Below are 27,398 nucleotides of genomic sequence, written 5' to 3'. Positions count from 1 at the left end.
TCTTCTCACCAAAAATGGCATGATTGTTGGTGTAAAAAAATCTTTACATTTATTCAAGTTATAGTACGTTTAACATGCATGTATATATTCAATTTGCCCAAATAATGTCATTTAATAACTTAATCCACATTAAAACAAATGCTCAAGATAATAGCTGGGAATGAAAAATACACCATTTGCTAAAGTATAAAATATCTAAAAATCTATATTTTTCTCACTAAAAAAATTGTTGAAAATCGTACAAAAATATAACCGCATGAATTGGGCAGAACCGTAAATGCTACCACATTTTATCTCACGGTCCCGGAAACAATTCAGACGATACCGGGAGGCCTTCCGTGAAACCTTGACATCTGTTATGAATTCAACTCGCCATAGCTTCATTTAAAAAGTGCACTTTTATTTTGTATAATCCAGCAGACAGCAGGAGGTACATACGATAGTGTGACTCCATCACACAGCTAGGCTAGAGTTAGGCACTGCAGTTGTACAGTCTTCCAATAACAAGGTGAATGTAAAATCAAACGCTAAATCCACGGCTTTCACGCAAGCACACGCATTCGTTAAGTCATCAACCGGAAACAAAGGGGGTGGGTGGCCAAAGTGCGTTTCTGCGATATCATGGTTCTCTTTCAAACCATACAATACACAGGATCTCAAAGCATTACACCATATAATTTCTTTCAAAAATAAGAGTGTTAATGGCACAAGTGCATTTGTACACCGATTTACAAGATTATTGCGTCATGGGAAAACACGTGCTAGAGTGCTGCAGTGAGTGAAAAAATATACATATGTATATACACGCACAAAGTGTACTATATTCCACATCTCGCCACTAAATCTGCAGCCGCTTGCAAGGAGACTGCACCGGCATGTGCTCGGTAGGACTCGGGCGTGTGAAACATCATCCCCTCGCTTTGCCGTGAAACCCAAAGCGGCGTTAACAAACGATTAAACCACAGGCTTTGTCATCGTCTGAGTGAGTGGGTGGGTGTAGCCAACCAACCCTCAAGGAGCCTTTCTGCATCGTCCCCAAACATTTGTTGTCCTTCGATTAGCGCGGTTGGCTGCATATGGTGCAAAAGACGTTCCACATACACACGTGCATACAGTGTCCAATATCAAGAGTGACTGACAAGTGACAACTCCGGGGAGTTCCTGCTAAGCCGAGTTGGCCACTCTTTGCGTAAGGCAGTGTGCCTTTGAGTGTATTTAATACACACCCCGTGCAAGTCATACTACAGGTGAATCGAGCAACAGGTGGTTGTGGCCATAGTCAACATTCATCCTTTTCAATGTCAAGGTGTGGAAATTGTGCCCCCTGGACTAGACTGACAATGGAGCAGAAGACAGGAAGAGCTTCGCGCAAGGAGACATCTGATAAAAGTGTACCAGTCCCAGTCTGAGCAACTACTCTTACACAAACATGGAGAAAGCATGGGATGTTTAGAGGTGAACTGCCCGAGCTACGTGTGTGTGTGTATATATACACATGTGCGTGTGAGTGTAGTTTGTTGTAAGGTACACATTTGCTCTGCCTGGAGATTTGTTTTTACTTGGGAGCAATAAAGGTAGGAGAAATAAAATATTGTACTTTAAGGCTTCACGGAACTAGTGTCGACGTGTTCACTAAGATACAGTTCCAACAGTAATAACGAAAAATCACAACCCAACGAACAAAAGCGTTGTCAGCATTTCACTTGCGTTTCACTCTGCTGAAACAGCCATTGTGGAAAGGCGCCGATTGAATGATTTGCTCTCGTTAAACTTCGAGTAACAGCGCAACTTCACTCGCTATTCCCGTAAACCCACGCGGGTTTACCATCGCTTCCGTGTGAGCTCTGCATATCAAGACTGTGATAAACAAAACAAAAAATTGACAAGTGTCCAGTGTACATTGCATCAGAATTACAGCAATGATCACATTATGTCACATCAAGCATTTCCATTCACAGATCCAAGAGAGCCACTTCAATGTCGCACAGCTGGAAACGTAAATTGTTTCGTCCATTGGGAGTGGAACTCTGCGCACAGTCAACAAACATTGCCCGTCAGCTGTCTATTTTGAGGGTCGGGTCACGGAGTGGCAATGACGAGACCACAATTTTGCGAGCGGTTTGCACTCCAGAACCTTATTCTGAATAAACCTAGTTTATCAGAACACTCTTAAGAGGGGTACCAGATTAAACTAACAATCTCATTTACGAATGTGTATTAAAAACAAATGGCCGATTCAAGTGGATGTTGTTGGTGGTAGAGGCAATTACATTTGACACCATCTCTGGACCACTACCTGCAAACCCTAGGGCCTGAGTCGTGGTGAGAGTAGCCACTGAGGGGTCATGATGATTGGCTGCTGAATGCCAAATTAAGGCCATGTTGTGTGGTGGTCCAGCCAACCTAAACTGACCAGAGTGGTGAAATATGGTCAAACAACCCCCATGACCGACAGAGCGTGCAGGATGCCTTCATCCAGCAGTGGATAAACAAAGCTGTACACTGTAACCGAGTGGTAGTGAATGCAGCTTCTACCAAGAGCGGAAGAAGACACCAGGTATCATCAGACAAGGCCCCTTGCCAAGACATTGTGCACAAGAACCCAGTGCAACGTGAAGCCATAATACTGCACTTATTCACATTGCGTCAACTCCGGTCCATGGGCCTCCGAAACGGTTTGCTTCAAGTGTTGTCTGAATAAACCGTACAATACCATATGAATATACCGTACAAAGGGTGATAGAAAAATTGGAGCAATATTTTTCTAAATCAAGCATGTCCCTCGGCAAAAGTTACTTTATTCATGAATGTAGTAGCAACCTTCCATGCCCCGGTCACACAGTATTCTAAGGTGGGTATCTTCGTCACGTTTTGGACCACCCCCTCCCTTTGTCCATGTGCATTTAAGGTGGAACACAGCACCAAGACCCATTGCGGCAGCAATGGCCACGTGAAAAACCAAACACATTTAAACACTGACACGCATTTCTCTGCACCGCTTTCGTTTACCGACTGCAGACGTTTTGGTAATGACACCACCACAGCCCACCCCCACTGAACTGGTTTAGCAGTGGAGGCGCGACGTTATGCGAGCAATGTGTATAAACGTATCGACGCGAGTTTCAAACAATAATTCTCAAACAGAGAATTGTGGCAACGTTGATTTTGAATTTGCAACCAATTATATTCCAGCCCATGTGCCTGTTACAATGACACCTCTTCGTACATCTGTGCAACGTTCCAAACATCAGCTTAGATCATTCATGGTCAATCATTTTAAGTTTAAAGTGGCTACCATGAAAAAAGAAACTATCTAATTGCACACCTGGCAATCATTTAAGGCCATTTGTAATTCTGATATCACAATCAACTGTGTCAAGATGTCCTCAGAAAAAAAAGGATTTGGAGACATTTGCTAAACATGACATTTTTTAACAAGCGAGCCAAACACCGCCTCATCCTACGGCACTCTGCTTCCGCAAAGTGAAAACTGTCCTCGGCAATGCAATGGAAGATACAAGTGGCAGGAGGTGGGAAATGAGCGGCATTCGTTTCGCGAAGGTTAAAAGTAGCCAAACACACGCTGCTTCAGCAGTTCCACTGCTGGATTATTTTTTCCGCCCGAGGACGACCGCTTGTATTGCGATCGAAACGTCGAGATCTATTATTATTTTTTCTACCTACGTGACTTTACCGAAAGTACCAAAGAGTAGAGCCAAACATAGCCAAGGGGCACACAAGTTGATACCTAATTTGTCGAATGACTAAATCTAAGGGGGGAGTTCTTTGGAGCGCTCCAGTGTGGATGGCGGAGCACCGCGTGTTGGTGATCGAGCGAGTGCCGTCAAAGGTGAAGCCCCGCAAAGTGCCACACGGGCACGCGGCGAGGGCCAGTGGTGTGATGGGGCAGCAAACGTTATACCAAGAGGCCAAACCGTTGCCACTGGCCACTCACAATGCACTCTCTCATACAAACCCTGTACACAACCGTGTGGCTCTTGTACACTTGTTAGAGCACGGCTACTCAAACTCCAATCCTCACACCCCACCACAGTGCAGCTTTATATCGATTCCATTTGCCACATGCCTGCAAGCCTACAATCAGTAAATTTTCTTTCTAATAATAGGGAATATTGGCAAAAGTAACAAAAAAAGGGTGGATTACAGGAGAGGGAGGAGTGAGTGGTGTTTGAGAAACCATGCACTGGAGGATGGCTTAGTTTTATTTACAAATTGTGTCAATGTACGGAAACCGAATGCAACAGTTGCCCACTCGTGAAGGTGATCACTCGGACAACAAACCCAACACCCCTTATAAGACCCTGTCAAGATGGAAGAAGGATGAACGTGTCGAGTCACACCAGAGCTTTGCCCGAAGCCGGACGTCGCCGGCTTTGTGGTAAGGCCGCGGTGCGCGCGCACCGCACTACAGACCCTTGGCTGCCTGCAAGGAGGGGCTCGTCTTTGAGACGGAGACGCCGTGCCGCGAGGGGAAGGGCGCCGAGCCGAACGGGTCCACCTCGTCCAAAGTGCCCGGGGACACCACGACGTGCGGAAACGGGACGAAGCCAAAATTGTCAGAGCCAGGCCCCGCTGCTGCCGCGGCGGCGGCCGCAGACGCGGCGGTCGAGACCACGGCGCAACCGTCGGCGGCGCCGGCGTGGTTGCTCGGCTGGAGTGCAAGTGGGTGGAAGAGCTTGGGGCCGGAAGGCTCCGCCACGCCAGCTCTCGACTCGTGCGAGGGTTTGTGTTTGTCGTCGGGAGCGTCCGCGCCCTCCCGGCACGTCCCGCCCGGGGTCCGCGCTTCGCCGCGACTGCCGAGCGAGTCGCAACTGCTGGATCGGCGCGGCACGTGGTGCGGATCCGGAGAGCCGCCGCCGCAACCGCTGTCACCGCTGCCACCGCTTCCATTGCCGCTGTTGTTCACCTCGTGGCCGACGACGCTGGCCGAGTGCTGCAGCGGAGCGTGCCGCCGCCTGTCCTGGGGCTCCGGCTGCTCGCCTCCCCGGTGGCCGCACCTCTGCTGTATCGCGACATTCGCTTGTGGGCCGGGCGATATCTTCTCAAAGGGGACCTGCCCAAAGAGGTCCGGCTTCAACGGAAAGTTCGGCGTCGCTTTGGGCTGGAAGGGAACCGAGCCAAACATGTCGGTGGTGGTGGCGGTGCGAGGGGGCGGATAGACCTCGGGTTTAGAGAAGGGTGGTGCCACCGGTGCCACCGCCGCCGCCACCACCGCCGCCTTCCTGCCAAACGGAGCGTTGCTGAAGACGTCGAAGGCGTCGTTGTCGTCTTCCTCCTCCTCCTCCTCCTCTTCCTGCTTCGACACGGGCCTGAAGGGCGCGCTCAGGAACACATCGCGGCCCTGGCCATCCCTCGCCGGCCGCTCGCCCGGCCTCACGAACGGAGCCGCCCCGAACACGTCCAGCTCGCTGGCGGCAGCGGTGGCGGCGCTCGGAGATCCTTTGCCCGCGGAGTCCGAGTCGGAGCTGTGGCGCTGAAACTCCTCGGCGGCGGCGTTTTCCTCCTCCTCCACGTCACTGCCCGAGTCGACGAGCAGCGGCTGGGAGCCCAGCTTCTCTTCCTCGTGGCTGCAAGCGGTGAACGCTCCATCCTCTTCTTCCTCATCCTCCTCCTCGTCATCGTTCTGCTCCTCCCCGCTGCTGTTGGGCGTCGGCGGGTCCGACTCAAAGTCGCTGCCGCCCTCGTCGCGCCTCGGGGCGCAGGGCTGAGCGGCGGACGGCATCTCCGGCAGGGAGACGGAGGCCGAGATCCTCGCGCGCGCCGGGTCGCCGTCGCTCGACGGCGCCGTGCCGGCAACATCCTCGAGAGTGCGCGAGGACGCCAGCGAGGTGCCGGAGAAGGCGGACGAGTCACGAGTGGCCGGCCGCTCCGGGTGCAGCGGCGCCACCTCTGTCGTCGCTGGGAAACGACGCGAGAAATGGAGAAATGCGACAGCTTCATACGAGTCCGCAAAAGCGCTCAAAGACGAATTTTAACCCGGCAACTCCAGCTGAGAAAACAACAATCACGGAGAAAATTAAGTCTCCTTTTTTTTCCTCTTTTCCCCAACATAATACGGGAGGGCGAGTAACTATTCCAGGGTCTCTGGTGACTTGCTACAAATTCTCATAAACCCTCCCATTTTTATTGTAATCAAAACGTGCCTAAACCTGAGTACAATCTGCGAGAGACAGCAACGATTTCTATGTCTCACGATGACGACAATGGACAAAATAAAATACCAGAGTGAAATAACAATGACGTCATCTCAAAACCTTTGAAAGGGCACTCCCAGTGACAGCTGCCCCTATGGATAAAAAGGATGAGACTGTACCTGACCTGCAATCTGACGTGAGTCTGCCAGTAAGGGACAATCATTGCTACGGGGTAATTCTGGGTTTTATTAATCACATTGAACCCAGTTTGAACAACACGACAGCTCATTTCGTATGACGTGAGGGCATCTTTAATATCCACTGAGTAGTAGACTGCGATTAGTCGTAGTATTATTGTCAATAAACCCGTAGTAATAACCAGGGCGGCCACCAGGAGCGAATTAAGCGGTGAACGCTAGGTCACGTCACCGTCCCCCGGCGTGTGGAGAGAAAGCCGCGACCTCCGACGCAACTCACTGTTGTTTGCCGAATCCCAGAGGTACTCGGAGGTGTCTTGCACGAAGGGGTTCCAGTCGGAGATTCCGTGGTGGATTTGCGGTGTGGGTGAGGAGTTCAACACCCTGCCCAATGGCCTGAAACAAAGACCAACACGGTATTACTAAATGTATGCATTTTAACAATGGGAAATTTAATAACCATTAATAGGTTATTTTTTTATCTCGTCGATACCAAACTATTCACGTGGTCTTTCTCATAATTTCAGTATTGGTTATTCTCATGGCCTAATTGTGACATTTGTAATTTAAAACATTGTAAATAACTCTTACCCCGCACGATTCAATGCTTACACTCTGCGTGCGTAATCAATCGCCAATGTATATCCAGAGGGGGGGGGGTGGGGGACACGCATCACTCACTCCGCGATCTCTCCCGCGGCCTCGGCCGGCTGGGGCGGCTGCTGCGAGGACTTGGAGGAGGCCGTCACGAAGAAGAGCGTCCCGTAGTTGACGACGCCTCCGCCGCCGTCGCTGGCCAGGGTGCCGCCCCCGTTGCTCGCCACGGGGACGGCCGGACTGGGCGGAGGAGAACCATGGCCCGTCCTGTCGGCGGCCGGGGATCGCACGTGCTGGGCCTGCTGCCACTGCAGATGGGAACAACGCTAAGCGACGCTCAATTTTACGGCTCCTGTGGCTTGCGTTCTAGTAAGAAGATCACCGCGGCAGGTGCTGACGATGCCATCCCACATTCTCATCCTACTACTCTGCAATGTAAGCAGGTGGGAAAGTATTGCCCTCTTAATGTCTGGACCAGAAGTCCACACAGAAAGAGGACAACACATATTCAATTTACGAGAAATTTTTCAAGAGAAATTACTTTTTCCTTCCTGACAATTCCTGCTGCTGTTGTAAGGTTATCTAGCGTGTTGGTCCGTGCTCACAGCACAGAGTGATGTCAGCCAACATGCTGAACAACAACCCGAAAACACACGGGAGAGAAGATCAACATGTGCTCACCAGGAAAGCCTCACCTAGACTCGACTTCACGAACGAACCACTTAAGGGTATTTGACTCACTCCCACCTCCACGTGTATTCCACAATCCCCATCGACCCCCACAAGCTGCCGCCCAAGCAGGTGAGCACCATCACACGTGGCCGCGTGTTCACATGGCAGCAGGGGTGCATGACTTACGAGTGCCTGTTGCTGCAGGGCTGCCAGGTGCTGCGCTTGTTGCTGTAGCACTGCCTCCTGCTGCTGTTGCTGCGTATCCTGCTGAGTCCTGTGCTGCAGCACCGCCTGCTGCGCCTGATGCTTCTGAAGCGCTTCGTGCTGTGCTTGCTGTTGCAACACAGCTTCCTGCTGCGCCCTGTGCTGCAACGCCGCCTGCTGCTTCTGTTGCAGCGCCATCTGCTGCTGCTGCTGCAGCTGAAGCGCGTCGTGTTGTGCTTGCTGTTGAAACGCAGCTTCCTGCTGCACCCTGTGCTGTAACGCCGCCTGTTGCTGCAGTGCTGCCTGCTGCGCTTGATGCTGCTGCAGTGCTGCTTGCTGCTGGAGAGCGTCATGCTGTGCTTGTTGTTGCAACACAGCCTCCTGCTGCGCCCTGTGCTGGAGGGCTGCCTGCTGCTGTAATGCCGCCTGATGCGCCTGCTGTTGCAAGGCATCGTGTTGAGCTTGCTGCTGCAGAGCGGCCTCCTGCTGTGCCCTGTGCTGAATAGCCGCCTGCTGCTGCTGCTGCTGCTGCAGAGCTGCCTGGTGCGCCTGCTGCTGCAGCGCTGCCTGTTGCTGCTGCTGTTGGGCTTCGTGCTGTGCCTGTTGCTGCAGCGCTGCTTCCTGCTGCTGTGCGGCTGCCAGCTGTTGCAGGTAGAGTTGCTGTTGCATCATCATCTGCTGCGCATACAGCTGCTGTTGCTGCTGCTGCGCTGCCTGCTGCATGGCCAAGTACTGAGCAAATAAAAAAAGAGAAAATGACAAAGATCCCAACTTTATATTTTTAGACAATCGGGGCTAAGACTGTCCGTGATCACCTATCCGGGCCATCATGGAACGACGTGGTGGAGTTAAGAATGAGAATATTTATTGATACTGGCAGAATCCGATGAGCTATAAAGCTCTTTTTCACAGAAGTCCCGTAGGGGCGGGTCAGAATGTTACAACAAACCTACACTACAAAGACACAAAAGGAGTTAAAAGTACAGGAAAAGTAACCAAATCACTTTAAAAATATAGAAAATACAAATAATACTAAACCAATTTCACACCAGCCACATTTGTCTCCCCACTGCTCGTGTTGAAATTTGCACCCCTCGCGATGCAGGCTGTGATTGTGAGAATCTATTATTTTGTTGCTATAGTGGTCAAAGTAAAGCCTCTATTGAACCAATTGCAACACACAAGGGTCAAAAATCCTTCCCACATGCACGACCGACGCATCACCTTTGAGCACAAGAATTTATATTAACTGACGATTAATTTCATAATTACAGGCCCAACAGCAGGCATAAAATATAGCGCCGATCGTCAATAACACTCTGGCCTTAAAATAAAAAGTCTCCAATAGGGAACATGTCAGCAATGACTCTTATTCGTGTGTTATGCAGAACGTCCACTACCTCGCCCACCACCACCACACAACTACGATGGGAAACTGTCACCATAAAAACCCAACGGCATGGTGGCAATGATGGTTGTAAAGCACAGGGTCTGGGACAGCAGTCCTCACCTGCTGGATGTACGCGTGCTGCTGTTGCTGCTGCAGGAGCTGCGCTGGAGTCGGCTGGGTGGGGTGAGGCTGCATGTTCTGCTCCGGTGCCAAGTGGCCGTCAGCAACACACACCACTGTGTCTGAGGACGCAAAGGACGGGGGAGGGAGGGGGGGACACGATTTATTTAATCGAATGTATTATTTGTAGGTGCCATGGTGGCAAGATGTTATCTACCTCGCCTGGTGTACAGGAGGTCGTGGGTTCAAACCCACACTTCTTTGTGGGCACCCAAAGCGATCCGTGTCACCGTCTTTACGTGCGTATCTCTGCATCTGTGTGCAGACATCCACCCGGCGCTGCTTCGTGTTTACACAGCTGTGCTCTGTGACAGCCGCGTGCAATCTAAACCGCGGGCTGTGCTCCGTACCAGCTGCGGCAGTGTGGCCGGGTCCCATGGCGGCATGCTCCGGTGGGGCCTTGCGGGGCGTGTCGCCCGCCTGTATGGACACGGCCCCCAGGCCCACTGGGTTGTGGCCGGCCTTGGGTCTCTGTCGAGGAGCTATGGAGGTCTCCGTGGGGCCACATGGGTCAGGCAACCTGGAATAAAAGAAAAAGTGGAGGCCAACGCTTGATTCAGCAACAGCACCCTGGGCACTCCGTACACACGTTTTCGCCCAGTTCTGGAGATGGCAGGACACACTAGACATGTGCTCTCACACACAGGGACACACTCACATGCTCTCACAAAGCCAAAGATCCCCCGTGTAGCCTTCACAGACTGTTGGGGAAAGTGCTGTTAGCGAGCACCTATGAAAGCTGGCACAGTAGACGACGGGGTGGGTGACCAGCACCACGCTCGAACACCTTTGTCTCACCAGTGCCGATGATTTTACACACCGCACACGGTACTCATTTGAGGCTGAGCAGACATAGGGGAGGTCCAGGACCGGTTCAGATAATCGTCATTGGTGTTGGCCGTGAGCAGGAATCGAACTCGGGTTGCCGGGTTCGTAGTGCAGCACTCTAACCGCTACACTACCGCTCCCCCACATGCTCTCACACACCGACACACACTGAAGATGCGTTCACGCACAGGTACACAACCCACACTCACTGAACACGCACAGGTACACAACCGCACACGCACACGCAAGTAACCAAGCTTGTCGATTTTAAAGGAGAGACAGTAAACGGTGATCTTCCCCTCCGCCGCTGATCACCCAAAGTCGCTCACTTGGTTTTGACCTGGATGCGCCTGGCTGCCGCTTCACTCGCGAGCAGAGGTTCTGGCAGCCGGGACGGGACAGGTGCGCTCTGTGGCGACAGCACGGGATTGACACGCAGAGTCACACGGACGCATCCACGCTTGACGCACCTGCTCGCAACGTTACGCTTTACTTTGGTACTTCATTTCAGCCTACGTTGGTATTTTTACTCACCACTGGCATTAGCCATGAGCTCTTGCGTGAGGAATATATTAAATGCCAAGGTACATCACATATGACCATGCGAGAGGACTTTGCGGTTCACAACACTGACACACAAGTGTCCTCATTATGCGAATGATATCACAGTGTAGTGAGATGATGATCTTAACCAATTCATCAATGGCTGTATAAAAGTTAACAATTATCATGTTAAATTTGGCTGTGCACATCATTTGTGCAGAAAAATTTAGCTCCGACAATTAAATACATTTGTTTGATGAATATGCGATGAACATTACTCTGGTGTGGCAGGGCATGTGGGAAGGTGCTTGCCCGCTACTGTGTGGGCCAGGGGACACTCGGAAGGGAACTCAGAAGTAGCTCTGTGATATCCGCTTTCACGAGCCATTCTCGAACACAGGAGGTGGCACACGGCTCTGCAAGAGTACCCCGCCCCCCCCGGATGGATTACTTTGTCTCCTGATAGGACACTGGACAGCACAAATGGGCTAAATTTCGATTTTCTTTTCGAACAAACTAAATGAAAAGGACACAAAAGATCCGGCTGACGTACATGCAGGTTAGGCACTAGGCAGTCCTTCTTGGCAAGCTTGAAGCCGACGGATGCAACTTGAAAAATGTCCGGCCTGGTGTCTGGCTCGGGCTCCAGCATGTAACCTGTGCCGGACACAGGACACCACGGACAAGGGGCTCTCAACAACGCATGCTCGGCACCATCACGCACGTCCCGTCTAAACGAGCATTCTTTGAGAAAGAGTTAATGGATCACATAAAACACCGCCACAATCTTCAGACTGCCCGATGAACTGGGCTACGAGGCAGTTGCTTAGAAGTTGGCAGCACAGAAAGTGGGTTGCTCAGCTATTTTTGTTCACATTTGAGTGACTTACATGAGGGAATGCTCAATAAATCAGGGCGAAACATAAAGCAAGACAACATGAACTCAACTTCATAAGCCTATAAACAAAACACGGAATCATATTTCAAGGGGATTTACCAAAATACATTCGAGTAGAAGGGCAGTTGGGGGGAAGGGCGGGGAGGGGGGGCAGAAAGCACGGCAGAGGAGAAGCAACTTGAGCCCAACACCAACCACAAAGGGCCCCAAGGAAAGCAGTAAATAGACCCTCCTGAAATAAAAGTATTGAACCCTCCTCCTTGTGAGACTTTCTTAAAAAATACCGGATGGTTCCTGTCTTCCGGATGAGACGGTATAATAGTGTGACACGTCTCATACGATGTCCCCTCCTGCCCGCTTCGCTCGCCATCCCCCTCCTACTCCTCACCGTCCCCCCTCTCCCGTTTCCGCTCCTTTCCCCTACTTGCCCCCTTAGCACCAAAACAAACGTCCCCTCCACATTAAGCAACGAGCACCCTCCCTGTCCAGTTCCCGCTCCTCCCTCAAGACCCCCTACTCTCCTCCCTGGCCCATCCTTTCCTCCATCTCTAGGTACCCCCGCAATTCCCATTTCCACTAAACTATCTCCTCTTTCCCATCTCTATCCCCCCTCCCCTCTTTTCCCTCCTCCTCTCGTATGCCACCATATCACCTTTAGCTAACTGTACCGTTTAAAACCCTTGTAAAGTGCCTTGGATGTAAGGCGCTATAAAAATATGAGATGAGATAAGCAGCTTTGCATACTAATTATTGGATCGGTCCTCCGTCCAGGAAAGGAATAAAACTATTCACACCCTCAACCATGACTAAATTTGATGAATGGCCATGATTTCAGGGGTCACAATTCCTCTCGAGAATCAGGTGTTATTTCTTAGTTTCATTTGGAAAGTTGGTCTCATTCTGTCTTGTCTGTTCTGTCTGCAACAGCCTACTACGCCTAAAGGTAAACATTTGCATAACATCTCCATCCAATTTGTAGTCTGAATCATAATTTATACTGGAGGAATCCGATGCTCTATAAAGCTCTTTTTTCACAGATGTCCAGTAAGGGCAGGTTAGCAGTTGGTAACTGTAACCAATTCTTAGATACACAACTCACTGAGACACAATGAGCGTAAGAATAAATATAAATCGTTGGGTCGTTAACAGTCCCGCAGTTAATCGGCAGGCTGCTGTGCGTCAGGATAAGGGGATGGTTAAAGCATAGCAGAGGTAAGGCATGCGTACGTATGAGGCAGTGGAGGTCGTGTGAGTATTTGGAGTTGTCGGGCACGGTGAAGCTGCCATCGCAGATGGCCACCTGGCTCTCTCCGAATGGCAGTGAGAAGAAGCACAGCTTGTAAAGCAGGCAGCCCAGGGCCTGCCAACAGAGGACATGCCTATCATCGGCAGGAAGTACGGTGTAAGGAACAATTGACAGATGGTCCTGTAGGAACCTCAAGCAAAATACGGTCAATAGCAGGATTATACAACAATATTTCCCAGTGGGTCACATAACAAATTGAGTATGTGTACTGGCAAACCATGTGACGTCATGTCATGTGTACGGACGTCATGACGTCGTAAAGCCTGTACACGTTACCACGAATATGCACCTCTTAGCCCCAGGTTCCCTGTATATTTTTTATCTTGCTAAGCTGTACCTTTCTCAGAAAGCCATATATCATAGTACGACATCTCCGCAAGCCTTCACAGGCCACATCTGCTCTGCGGGCTGTGAGCTGGACAAGCGCTGGTCCACAGCGTCCGATGGGTGCGCCGAGTTAGGGACGCCGCGGTGGCAAGATGTCATCTGCCTCGCCTGGTATGCAGGAGGTCGTGGGTTCGATCCCGATCCTGACACCTGTATATTTGTAGTTTGAGTGTTCTCTCTCCTCGTGGTCATGTGGATTTTCTCCGGGTCCTCCGGTTTTCCCCTCCACATTTAGAAATGTGAGTTTATAGTATTTGACTGCTACACATTTCCACAGTACTGAGTTCGAACTCAATCCCTCTTTTGTGCATGTGGCCTCGTCCAAATAATGTTGGCAGCACGTATAGACATACACAGATCTACACAATGACACAGAGTGTGTATTCACATCAAGGACCTATATTCCTACTTCCCTTGTGGTGTAGAATTTAAAAACAATCTGCTGCAGCTAAGGGACATTGGTACATGCCAGAGTAAAACATACTTTGGGGTAAAGTGTTGAGATATAAAAAAAAACAATGGCAGTAATGCTATGTCTAGCATTTTTAATTTCTACTGAAAAAGTTAAAACATAAACATTCCACCTCCTCACAAAAAATATCATGTAAACTTATAACCTATCGAGAATCCGGACTTTTATTGACAATTAGGCAGGTTTACCTGTATATAGCAATGCTCAATGTTGAATGGGGGCAGGACCGGTTCAGAAATTACTCGCCACTGGTGCTCGCCGTAGCCAGGAATTGAACCCAAGTTGACCGAGTTCAGAACACAGCGCTCTAAACCACTGCGCCATTGCCTCCTCCTCCTCCTTGCCAATTGTATTGCAGGGAGGTAGATTGCCAGGCCATTCCTGCTCGCAGCAAACGTTGAGCGTGACACGCGATGCAGAAGTACAAACCCATATGTCTGCTTTGGTGGTGATGGGGATGCCGCTGTAGAGGTTGACCATCTCGGGGGATCGGTAGGACAGAGTTGTGTACCTACAACACACAAATCAATGCTTGTTTTCATAACACGCATCCTTGCTTTCAAACCTCGCGACAACCACAAGCGGGTTACCAATAACACTCTGCACACTCGCCTCCGGTTGCCTGCTCGCCGCTATCAGTGTGTAATGACGCACGTGACTTACTTCTGTATTTCCTCCTCCACAGCTGGGACGCCGCTGACTTGAGTATTCAGGACCTTGTTTGTGGCACTGCCAAAGTCGCACAGCACGTAGTTGCCATTGTCATGAAGCAAGATGTTCTCCACCTGTTGGAGCAATGTCATATCCCATGCATTATTACTGGCTGTGCCAGCAGAGGTCACAAACTAATGGCTTTTCGCCAAAGCGCAATTCCCGCGCATAATCTTGTGCCTGCTCAGCTATGGTGGCGACACGCGATTTTCAAATTAGCGATTGGGAGGCAGCTGAGAGCACGTATGTGGAACGTCTTTCTAGAGGGCAGAGAGATGACTGCAGGAGGCAGTGTAGCAAGGAAGTTAATGAGTGATAGTCAAACTGTGCAGTGTACCTTGCTCCGAACATTCTGGTTATCTTTCACGAGAAAACAACAGGCTCAAAAAAGGAATAATTAGCCAAATAATCTAAGCAGAACATTTTTAAACAATTGTAATGGTGCGAGTCATTCCTAGGTAAAGAAACTGGTAATGCGTAACATTATAACTAAAAATTCCATCAAAGCAAGTCAACAACAGCAGCAGCGAGAACTGCAAACAGCAGCAGGAACAGCAGTGGCAGGACCACCTGAAAGCCGCATCTACCAGGGGCGTGCGCAACCCTTTTTCGAGCACAGGTCACAGTCAGAATCTCTGAGCTCCCCCCACAGACTGCGAGGGTGGCGTGGAAACTTAAAAGATCGAGACGTGAAACCCGCCAGCAGAAGTGGGCGCCCGTGAACAGCGCGTCCGAGTTGCTTGCCGAGCGTTCACGCATCCCTGGTGCTCGCGGGCCTGAGACGCACCCCCCCCCCCTGACGGAAACTGACGGGAGTCGGCACTAACGGCGACGGCAGAAACCAAAGCACCTTCAGGTCGCGATGGATGATGGGCGTCTTGCACTGGTGCAACCTCGCCACCGCCTCACAGGTGTCGCAGAAGATGCTGAGCACCTCCCTCTCGCTGAAGCCGTTCTGCAGACGCCGGTTCATCTGGTTCACCACCTGCCCCGCTGCACCGACAAAGATGAACACGCCAGTAGTCAGGGTCTACCCCCATGAGTCGGGAGGAGTTGGTGAGGATCACGCGGAAGAAAATCACGTGCACAGAAAACTTACAAGCGGGGGTAGTGTGATGTACAACAATGCGGCATGGTGAGCAGGCTGCTGGAGGAGGAATGTGCTTGTGTTTGGTGAGGATAAGTTAAGTTTTCAAGTTTATTTTGTTTAAATGGGTGAGAACTCGAGAGACCAGGATATACAGTACAGTCTCGATTATCCGCGCTAATGACAGGGAGGAACGGCCACGGATATTTCAAAATCACGGGTGAACCAAAAATATCAATTTTCCATGGATCTCCGAGCCAAAAACCCAAGTTAAAGTGAATATCACACGCTTCCGTTTCTCTGACATCGCAATTTCATAAATTAAAACTCGCAAAATAAATTATCAAATAAATCACTCAAAGTGATGCACCACTGACGATTTTGATTGTTTCTCTTTCGACAACATTTTCCTGCTCCCGCGCAGAAGACTCGGCCCTCTAAGTGCATAGCAGAGACATGCCGATCAAAATCAAACTCCGCCAACTTTTGTAAAGATATGCAACTACTGTACTGTAGAGGCAATCACATGGTTCTTGGATTAACCAGAGCAACAAATTTGTTTGGTTTCAGAAAGTGACTTGTAAAATAAAATTCAAAGAATACAAATGTACGAATGTTTTTAGATTATTAATTTGGGCTTAAGGGAAAATGCATGAGTTATTTATGTTAAAATCTCTGGTGTGCAGTTAATCCTCAAATGGGATAAATCGCACGCGGATAATCGAGAGTTTACTGTAGTCTCATTATCAGGAGTGAACTGGGTCACCAAAATATCATAAACAAAAGAAATTGAAAAAACATTACAGCAATGAAGAAATAGAGATTGGAACCAAACCAAAACATGCGTATCACACTTAGTGACATAATAACCTCTCTGCCAGGTGCAGGGAGGCAACTCAGCCTCCAGGTTACCTTTACAAAACTCCATGAGGATGAGCACTTCCCAGACCTCTGTGACTGCCTGAGCGTTGATAGCGGAGTCGAGGTAGCCCACGATGTTCTTGTGTCCGGACAGTTCCTTCTACACGGGCAAACGAGGCAGCACATGCTGCATTAAAGCGAATGAGGGCCTCCCCACGCCGTGCGGGTTCAGACTTCGCCAAGCCGGTCAACGCGGGTTTGTGAAGGGAAGCACAAACTTGGCAGTACAGACAAACTGTACAACAATTAACTTTGCTGACGTACCCTTTGTTGTCCACAGCCAAAACCACAGCCTGTAACAACCTGTGTCAAACATGGTGGTCACCCCATCCAATCACGTCCAGGATCAATGGTGCTAATCTTCCAAATTACAGTGCACTCTAGGCGATTTAGTCACAGGCTCCAAAATTAGCAAGCAAACATTTTTTTTTAATACGCCAACAAAGTGGAGGCAAGTTGACCAGTCTTGCAACTTTGGAATATTTTCTCCCATCGTGCTCAGATTTGTATTCATGGCCCTAGCACCGAGTTAAAGTGGGACAACATACTGGTCCTCGAAGGCAATGCGTGCAAGTATGTTGAACGTCTTTCGCACCGTGCGTAGCCAACCATGTTAAAGCGGAGGTGCGGGGGGAGCAGAACTAAACACAAAAAGCAGTTCTAAAGAAATTAGTTTGCAATCTAATGATTTAAAAGAACATAGCTTCAGTGGCTTCCTAATATCGGAAGGAACAACTTTCCAGACGGTCGCAGAAGAGAATCTAAAAGGACGCGATGCGGTGACCGCCTTTGTTTGATGGTTAGCCAAAAGCCGCTGCGAGATTGACCGGAGTTCACGTGATGGTTTATGCCTTTTGCCGAGATCAGCAAGGGTATTGTGGTTAATTTATTTCAAGCACTATGCGTGTAATAAGTGCAACCCTATAATGTATTAATTCGGTAACCGGAAGCAAATACAGCTCAGTGAGAACTGGACAGGCATGGCTCGATATTATAGTACCCGTCACGACCACGTGCCAAAGCATTTCGTCATGTTAAATGTAAAAATGTATCTTAAAAACCAGGTCGTCTGGTTGAAAACACTAAACCAAGCTCGCAACTCGCACGTTTTGGAAAGCACACGACCACTTCTCTAGAACCTAGAACCTCCCACCAAACCGCTCCAGTGTCACGTTTCACTGCACTGGAGAATGTAAATTAGCAGCAATGGATTTCTCCACAGTTCACCGCAACCGAAGGGTATTGGATTAAGTCGAATAAAAGGGGAGAAAAAAATCCAAAAAACGCAATTCACGGAAAAGGGGGGGGGGGGGTGTCTCCATGTGCACGCGATGTGAGGTCACTTGTGGCCACAGATTCACCTCCTGCCACGTCTCAAGAGTGACTGTCTCTGCTAAAACTACCACATTGAGATTCTGCGATGTCACTTAACATCTTGTTCCACCCACTAAACTGCATGTAATTTGGTTTATTTCTAATATTCACTTTGTGAACACATTCTAACTTTATGCACAGATCCATGAAAAGTTAAGTTTTTAAGATACATTTTTGCATTTAACATTCCAAAATTAGTTTTTCACTGATTTTATGGATTGGCAATCCACAATCACAAATAAATAATGCATTGAGAGATAAAGCCTTAATGTTCTTTGAACAAACTTTTAAGATTGAATCTAGTATTGCGCTTACGAGTATGCACATGGGAAGAGTTTGGTTTAGACCATGCGTCATGTGTCAAAGACACGCAGAATGTGTCATCTATGTTCCAACACAGCCTCATGAATCCGATCCGATTACTGACAACTATCGGAAAAAGTTTCACAACAACATTCTTTTTAGGTATACAAAACAAGAAGCCGACAAAAAATTGAAAACACGCACGCTTATTCTGAAAAGAGCGTTAAACTTATTCACATTAGCTTTTACCGAGCACGGGCTGTGAATTGAGAGCCACTCGTGCGTGGGGGTAATCTATGACTGCAACATGGGACCTTTCTTGTCAGTATCAGAGTATAAGAGGAGGTTTTTACTCTCCCTGGCAATAAAACAGTTGTGTTAGGATGTTCAAACACCAAACAGAAACCTTTTTCAGGGAATCATGTCTGCCTTCACCACACATTCTTGTGGTGAACATGCAAACAAAAACATGCTCTGGTAATATATGCAATGTCTAGTTTTGGCCCTCTCTGGTCTAACACTGGTTGAGACGTGTCCCTAATGATGGCTGTCTCTGGTGTAAACCAATCAGCTTCAAAGACAATTATATGCATTACCGGAGCATATTTTTGTTTGCATGTTCACCACAAGTATGTGTGGCTAATATAGACAGGATTCCTTGCAAAAAGTTTCTGTTTGGTGTTTGAACATCTTAACACAACCGTTGTATTGCAATAAAGGGTAAAAGCTATTCTTATAACCTGTGACTAGGCTGACACATAACTTAAACATTCCTTACACTGCCAGCTGAGGCCCTAAGCAAAAGTGAGGCGACACAGAGACCAGATAAAAGCAGAGTGTGCACTCCCACGGAACCCTTAGCAAAGCTTGAAGGCTTTTGCGCCATTGTCAGTTTTGACATTATCAAATCTAGCTACAGCCAATCTAGCTACAGCCATTCCGCGTTTTTTGTTCCACTTTTGAGAGCTGCACAGACGCAGAGGGGGAACAATGTGTTCGCAATGACCACAGCAGAGCCTAAAAAAATACCTCGTCGCTTTGTTTATTTATTTCTCTTTGCTCGCTATTGCTAATCAAACTATTGATATGGAGCCGAAGGAAAGGGGTAGTGAGTGCTCTATTGCCTTGGGTAGAGCCCACATTCTTGGCTTCATCAACCGTTAAACGTAACCAGTGAGTCTCACAACCGTTGGTGAATTAAATCAAATTCATATGACAACATGTGGCAAAAACCAGATTGTGAGCAAAGACTCACCCGCTGTCTAGACATCGTGATGTCTAGTGCACAACCGTGGGTGTCTCTTCTCTCATGCTGTGGGCATCCCAACCGTTCCTCCAAAGCAATTAGCAAACCATGCGGAAAGGACACTAACCATGAGCATTTTAGCTCTCCTCAAAATCAATTCTGAAACCATTATCGAAAAAAACGACGATCAACTATCAACCCGAATAACCGTGAAGCTATTTCACTGCCCACCGGCTTAAAATCTCAAGTTTATAATCCAAGAGTCAAGCTGGAATGCAGATTGCCTCCCACAGGGTTTTTCTCTGTGGCCTCTTGTGTATAGAAGTCTGGATGAGAATGTTCCATTTATGGCACCGGAGTCACTCATTCGGCAAAAAAAAAAACACGGCAAGCAACTCAACTGAATATTGAAGCATTGTTTCAAACTGACGATTGCGATCACGGAAAAAACAACCGCAGAGACCCCGGACAACGGCTAGTGCTCACCCGCAGTCTTCGCACACAGCCACGCACGAACGATCAACTAAAATTCTGAACGCAACTTCCGTATATACTTGTGGCCCACGCCCTGTGTTCCCCTAACTCCCGTAACTTGATTTCCCCCCCTTGCATTTATTATATTTACATCCCATTGTCAAGTCATCTAGGATGCGTCTGATCTCGTCGGTTTTCGTAAGCTAAGCAAGCTTGGACCCGGTGGGTGCTCAGACAGGAGACCACTGTAGAAACAACAGGTTACTGGCAGTATCTATCCAAGCTCAAATTTGTTCAGCTTCCGAAATCTGCCGAGATCAGGCACATTCCCGGTGATTTGGTCGTGGGTAGTACGATTGGCACACGGCCGATTGAGAAATACAAAAAAAGAAATCAGAATCCCTTGGGTGACTGCAGTGTGTGGATTATCTTGTGCTAAAACCAAGCAAGGGAGCGACCGCGCCTACCATGATGGTGATCTCCCGCTTGCAGACCTTGAGGTCGTGCTCGTTGTTGACGTACATGCGCTTCAGCGCGCACTGAATTCCGCTGTGAGTCCGGGCCAAGAAGACGACGGAAAATCCCCCTGCAAAACCACGCGCGCACACACAGCGAGACATAGGCGACTTTTAGTCTGCGACTGGTGGAGCAACCGCGTGAGGGAGCACGAAGGGATGGTGCTGTTGGCGTGCCCAGTTGACTTAGTCCACCAAATCCTTACGATCATGACCACAACCTCCCAGGTGCTTATTTTTATACAGAGATGAATTAGGGAAATCCATCGCCAATAAGCGAAACCCAAGGCAGCAGGATGGCAGTGCTGTGTTAATTACTACACTAGAATGCGGACATAATACCTGGCTACAATGCACATGCGCACAACTGCGCCATAAATAAATGTTTAACATTCTCTAAAGTCATTGTGATAAAATCTGGAATCTTGTTGTTGTTGAGAAAAAATATTTCTGAGTTGTTCAGCAATGAAAGGGGGTGAAGTAGTATTGCAGGGAGTTATCACACTACGCGAAAAACATAGTGACCGGAATTCCATTCCGCACCAAGGCCAACAACACCAGCAAGTAATACCTGAACCAGTGTTGGGTGTCTGTAACCTACCAACCCGCACTGACCAGAACGGGTTGGTGAAGATGGGGGCCCTGGACCAGTTCAGACATCACTCCTCGCTGCTGTTAGCTATGGCTGAGAATCAAATTCAGGTCGCTGAACGTATTTCGCACCGTACGTAGCCAACCCTGCTAATCGGAGGTGTGGGGTAAAGACAACAAATTGAACATGAAAAGCAATTTTAAATAAATGAGTTCTCTATTTAGCAGTATGCACCAACCAGTGTGTTACTGCTCCCCACATCTGATTATAAAAAAAGACGCAAGTCAACTCCACCGCAAACCGTGTACAAATGCCGACTTGTGACAAGTGCGCACGTCTGCTATTTAGAAACTCCAATAAACACATAAAAGGCACATAAATGTAGCTTTAAATGCTGTTTGCTCCAAGTTTATTGAGCGTGCCTGATGTGGCAATGTTTAACAAAGCGGGCAGTCTCACGAGGCTAATTGCAGCAGAGGTTTGGCTCGCCGAGCTGCTATTTGGCCTAAATGGCGAAACCTAGTCAAGGTCAGCGAGGATTTGCACGCCCTGTGAGAGGGGTAACGTCGCCTTAGGCACTGTACAAGCACGAGCCACGGTCTCACCTGCGGACAGAACAGGGTTGCCGTGATATTTCAATGCACGATTCGACAATAAAAGATATGATGACTGTGCCAACAGTTTTCCACAACTTTGTACATGTATTTAGTATTGCTTTGGTGTGCTTCGCCCGACTTCTAGTGCGGTCACAGTTCATTCACTGGAGCCTGTAATAAGTCTTTAATCATTGAAAAATCATAATCTGTAACCCTTACACCGCACATGCTACACAGGAAATGATTAAACTAAGGGTGAATATATCTATGATAATGTCATATTAACGTCGTTCCGTTAATTATTCAAGATTTTTTTTCAAAAAGTACTAATTTAGCAGATAACAGCTACTTATTCAGAAATTGCATTGTGCTCGTTATTTCTGAAATATTCCGATAATTACAGATTTAAAAAATATAAAACTGACAATTATAACGACATTTTGATAAACAGACAACATGATTATCGTGGCCCCCCTGTACTTTGTATGATAGCTCATAGTAATCACCACATTGTGGCAATCCTAAGACAAGAAAAGCAGCTACCATGGCGAGCAAAAATCCCCGCCACGATGCGTGGAACTCCAGCGGTGGCGATGTTCCGTGAAGGTGGCTTGAAAGCAGCACCAAAGGCACTGCTGTGCAGCCTCTATGTAAAGAGTGGGTTTTTAAAATGTTTTATTATGCATGCTCCTACATCCGTTATCTGCCATCACCAACCTGCACTGACCAGTGTGGCGCAATACGGTTAAATTATCCCCATGTCCCGCAGGTGTGGGGAGGCACTCATCTAGCAGTGGAGTAAGAATGGGCTGCGTGACATGTACCTCTACACAATTGTAGGCACCTTGAACACGCCTGCAAAAGTTGTTAATTTTAAGTTGTTAATTTTGAAAGTTCATCAAAGTCATCAATATGCATGGAATCTGTTGACATGTAACTTCTACGCAGTGAAGGCGAGCCACTCGACAAGCATGTGCACGGGTGCATAGCAACATAGCAACATAGCAATTGAAATCTACATATCAGATGTTTACATCATCTTCGACACGCAATCTTACCGCGTTGCAATTTTGACTTCCCGTGTTGACTATTTGTACAAAGGGAGGTAGCCGTTTTAAAATACATCTACAGTATTTCCTTTATCGTTGTCAATGAAGCAATAACCATAAACGGTACACACACAGACTGGAAGTTAGCAATAGTTCTCCGCCCCCACCCCAAAGGTTCCTTCTGTCCTACGCAAATAAACAAGGGAAGCTTTAGGTGAAGGAAGTTAAGCCCAAAGGAAATAGTTCTGGGAAGGTCTCTCCGTGGCCTTGCCAGGAAGGATGTGTTGAGCTATTCCGGTGATAACGTTCGTGCGAGCCGTTTAAAATATTTGAGAGGCGGCCACTACCTGGGGCAAAGCCACAAATCTTTGGGGGGGGCGGGCGGCTTCAACAGAAAGCTTTGATTGATGGGAGCGGAGAGTGCATGGTAGGGAACAGATTGAAATGAGAAGGCAAGAAGGTATGAGAGTGAAGGGGGAGCAGAGTGATGCGAGAAGGGGGAGTTCGTGGGGGATCTTGTTCCATTGCGTGTGACTTGCCACGCACACTCTGCTGTGTTGGCAGTGTTGCTATGCTTGTTGTATTTCTGTTGCCTAGAGTGCATTAACCCTGGAGGTCTTCAAGCAGTCACCGGGAAGATTATCCAATTATGATGCATTGGCGTTAGATTTAATCTCAGAGGTATATTTTTCACATTACATAACAATGTTTTCGCTTTCATTAAATCAAGTTAGATATTTTCTGTATGCATCTCGTTTGATGAGTGTGCCCTTCACCATCCCCTGAAACATGCCCACGCGGTGTAACTTAGTCTCGTGGGGTTCACATGTTTGCATGTCACACCACATGCTGTGAGCATGTACAGCAGCCCTTTTGTCAATCTCCTGCTGGATGGGGGCCTCGCCATGCCCTGCGCGGGTCGTGGGGTTTTTATTTGTCCAGAATTCTCCACGAAGGTTACTATGGGCTGGATAAGGTGGTGAGCATAGAGTAGGGAGCACAGAACAACATGGACTTTTATTTCACTACCCTCTGCTCACCAACAGGTTAGGCGGGCAGCCTCAAAGGTAAGCTGATTGTGCGTAATAGTTACAAATCCAAGTACTATCCAGGTTCAAACCTGCTTAACTTGACGAGGTGAGGAGTATTTCAGGTGATTTTGGTCACAGGCGTATATATAGCGTGATGTTTACTATCGCACGTTTATGCTGCAAGTATTGTGCGTTGCCTTTACCTACTGCACCTTGAGCACATTCTGTAGACTATACACAGTGTTTATAGGCTTTAGTTCTGTGTGACTGTGTATAGATACTGTGTTTGTTTGTGGAGAGCATTACAGAGTTGCGGTGTGAAGCGTGTAATATCCTCCGCGTCTTGTGTGACGATGTCAAGTAGAGATGTTATATGTCACGTAGACCTTTATTATATACCAACAGCAGTGTAAAAAAACACGGTTCATTTTAACACGTGTTTAATTGGAATCATAATCTTTATTTAGACTGGAGGAATGTGATGAGCTATGAAACTCTTTTTCACAGATGTCCAGGAGGAGATTTTACTCTCAGCCTGCAGTTCCTCCCAGTCACCCGGAGGCCAAAGACAACGATTCCCTGCATGGACATTGACAAACTGTTGTGGCAAGTGCTGTGAGCGAGCAACGATGAAGGACGGTAGGGCACACAAGTGGGTGGGTGGCCACAACCAAGCCCGGCCACTTTTGTCTCCCCAGTGACGATGTTTACACACCGCACCACCTACTCGTTTTTAAGGCTGAGTCGAGCTAGAGCCCACTCACATTAGGTCATGTATCCCCAGCGTCTCCTACTGTCTTGTATAGTAATGGAATGTTATTTACAGTTATACATTATGTAAAGTGCACTATGTGATATTAAGTATATTTTATATGGCATGGTATATTTAATTTTGATCTACCCTTGGTCAGCAAGTCCTCCACCTTCACACGGGACACTGCTCACTCCACATCGCGTCATGTGTAACATTTTCTTCCTGTATTCTGCCTCTTTTTCAGAAGTGACCTGGCCACAAATGATAGCTCAAACAAAGTGGCTTGACACGCGATAATGTATAGCAGCCAAACACTCTAAACGCGTGTCGATTCTAAACGTAGAGGGACAAACAGGACCTGGAGAAAAATCCACACGACCACGGGGAGAGAGACAGGTTCAGGATCAAACCCAGAACCTCCTACACACCAGGCGAGGTAGTCAACATCCCGCCACCTTCGCGCCATATAGACTGGTTACATATATTCTGTACATTGTATTTAACTTTGAATATCGTGGACTGTCTTGTAATGAGTTAGCGATGAACCCAAGGCCAGACAGAAGGCCCTCTACCAGTCACTTGGACAGGGTCTCTCCCTGCTTCTGGCCTGCACAGTCGTATGGGGGGCCCTGCAGAGCTGGTACACTGTTGTGTGTAGTGCACTCTGTGTTACACGTAGAATTACATCGTGCATATTGCTGATTTACTCTCGACCAGCACGTCATCCAACAAAACAAAGATCCCCCCCCCCCCGGTAAAGCCTCAACAGAAGGTTGGGGCAAGTGATGTTAGCGAGCAACTATGACGGCTGGCACGGCACACGAGGGAGTGATGGTCAGCATCACGCCCGGCCGCTTTTGTCTCCCCAGTGTCGATGTTTACACACCGCACCAGGTCCTAATTTGTTTTAGGCCGAGTCGACCTAGGGGGAGGCCCATTGCCGGTGTTGGCCACGGAATCTAGGTCGGGTGGCCGGGTTCGTAGCGCATCGTGCTCACTGCCACACCACCGCCACTCTCCACCACACCGTGCCCAGCCTCCCAACCACCCGCTACCGTGTCGTCTCCCTGCAGCTGTTGCATCGTCTGTGCAACGTAGCATGTCACAACACAGGCTGTGGTCTTATCCTCGGCCACCACGTCCCTCGCCCTCACCTGTCCACGCCGTCCCCTCTTGTTTCACGTCTTGCCACAGGAGCTGACATGCCGTCCGCGCGGTGTACAATGTGGTGCATTGTGAGTGACATGCTCACGCCGTGCCACGTTCTCGTAACCATCTCCTTGGCAGTCTTGCCATGTCGCTACGCGTCCTCTACAGCTGCTGCCACCATACACATTCTGTACAATGCAGTGCATTGCGTGCTGGTGTATCATGGCGAGTGGGGATACTCCCCGCCTGTGAATCCTCGAGTCAAAGTCTCCGTCCCCATCTCCCCTCCCGCGTCTCGTCCAAGCTCGACCTCAACGTCCCCCCCCCCATTCTCTCTCCGCTGCTGCCCTAACCTCCTCGAACGTCCAAAGCGGTTCGACGATCCGCGCCCTCACCTTCGGCCAGGACATCCTCCACCGTCACCTGGAACCTGCCCACACCGAACGCCTTCCCCACGAGGCCGCCACCGCCACCTCCACCACCGCCGCCCCCGTCTCGCCTCGCGTCGAAGAACTTCTTCATGGCCGCGGCCCCGGCCACGCCGTCACGCCGACATCCCGGGCCACGTCGTCACGCCGACATGCGGGGCCAGGCCGACATCCCACGCCGGGCCGGGCCGGGCCAGGGGGGCCTCGCTCGCGGTCGCCTCGGCGCGCTGTGGAGATCGTGGGGGGCGGGAATTTACATTAAAAAAACCCCTCGCCGGCTCTGATTCAAACGGCGGCCTCGGGTGCCGAGCCTCCTGCTCCTCGTCTTGTTGTTGTTGTTGTCGCTGCTGTTGTTGTTGTTGTGCTTGTTGTGGTTGTCGTTGCTGCCGCTGCTTCTACTCACTTCCCCACTGGGGAGAGACAACATGGCGCCGTCCCACAATGCAGCGCGGCGCTGGCTGCCGTGACCGCGCGTCAGACAAAGACAAAGGCGCCGCGTGTAGCCGCAGCGCTGCTGGGGCAAGTGCGGGGGGCGGGGCGCAGCGCCCGGCACTGTGACGCACGAGGGGTGTGGGTGGTCAACTACACACACACATCTACACACAACTACACACAGCTACACACACCTACACACACACACAACTACACTACACACCTACACACAACTACACACACACCTACACACATACAACTACACACACACTACTACACACATCTACACACAGCTACACACACCTACACACACAACTACACACAACTACACTACACACACACACCTACACACAACCACACAACTACACACGCAACTACACACACACACAACTACACCACTACACACACACAACTACACACAACTACACACACACAACTACACACACACACAACTAGACACAACCACACACACACACAACTACACTACACACACACCTACACACACAACTACACACAACTACACACACACCTACACACACAACTACACACACACAACTACACACACAACTACACACCTACACACACACAACTACACACACACACTACTACACACACAACTACACACACACACTACTACACACACAACTACACACAACTACAAACAAATACACACAACTACACACACACACTGCACACACCGCACACACACACCGCACACACCACACACACTGCACTCACCACACACACGCATTGCACACACCGCACACACACACTGCACACACTGTGCACACGCACACACACACACTGCACACACACAGACACATTCAACTACACACAGCGGACTCACACACCCACCTCCTCACACATTCACACACCCACCCATCTACTCACCCACCCACTCCGTCAA

At 49.0% G+C, this 27,398-nt stretch overlaps 1 protein-coding gene across 4 annotated transcripts; it reads right to left on the bottom strand.

The window, feature by feature from the left end:
- Positions 1-317: 317 nt before the first annotated feature.
- Positions 318-26,491, bottom strand: LOC144946414 (uncharacterized). Of its 4 annotated transcripts, XM_078875233.1 has the most exons (15): positions 26,027-26,491; positions 20,413-20,531; positions 16,540-16,648; positions 15,391-15,533; positions 14,493-14,614; positions 14,259-14,340; positions 12,892-13,024; positions 11,320-11,423; positions 10,553-10,632; positions 9,746-9,915; positions 9,336-9,457; positions 7,808-8,557; positions 7,034-7,257; positions 6,633-6,748; positions 319-5,919 (listed from the first exon to the last, which is right to left on the bottom strand). In XM_078875233.1, the coding sequence occupies exons 1-15, from the start codon at positions 26,151-26,153 to the stop codon at positions 4,427-4,429; spliced, it is 3,894 nt and encodes a 1,297-aa protein (XP_078731359.1). In that variant the 5' UTR covers positions 26,154-26,491; the 3' UTR covers positions 319-4,426. The 4 variants fall into 4 exon arrangements, with proteins under 4 accessions (XP_078731361.1, XP_078731362.1, XP_078731359.1 ...); XM_078875235.1 differs by lacking the exon at positions 26,027-26,491 and having other exon boundaries at positions 318-5,919; positions 16,540-16,675; positions 20,413-20,491; XM_078875236.1 differs by lacking the exon at positions 26,027-26,491 and having other exon boundaries at positions 318-5,919; positions 16,577-16,675; positions 20,413-20,485.
- Between the last annotated feature and the right edge of the window lie 907 nt (positions 26,492-27,398).

The sequence above is a fragment of the Lampetra fluviatilis genome, chromosome 41 (assembly GCF_964198595.1).
Source record: "Lampetra fluviatilis chromosome 41, kcLamFluv1.1, whole genome shotgun sequence".
Classification (NCBI taxonomy): Eukaryota; Metazoa; Chordata; class Hyperoartia; order Petromyzontiformes; family Petromyzontidae; genus Lampetra; species Lampetra fluviatilis.
The sequence above is the reverse complement of the archived record's forward strand: the minus strand, read 5'-3'. Positions and strand labels throughout refer to the sequence as shown.

Bases quoted from the DNA above. Each gene is read 5' to 3' on its own strand.
- LOC144946414 (XM_078875233.1), bottom strand. From the start codon at position 26,153: ATGAAGAAGTTCTTCGACGCGAGGCGAGACGGGGGCGGCGGTGGTGGA. The intron at 14,341-14,492 runs GTAAGTCACGTG...TGTGTGTTGTAG, and splicing joins GTGGAGGAGGAAATACAGAA to GTACACAACTCTGTCCTACC. The intron at 13,025-14,258 runs GTTTGTACTTCT...CTCTGTTGGCAG, and splicing joins CCACCAAAGCAGACATATGG to GCCCTGGGCTGCCTGCTTTA.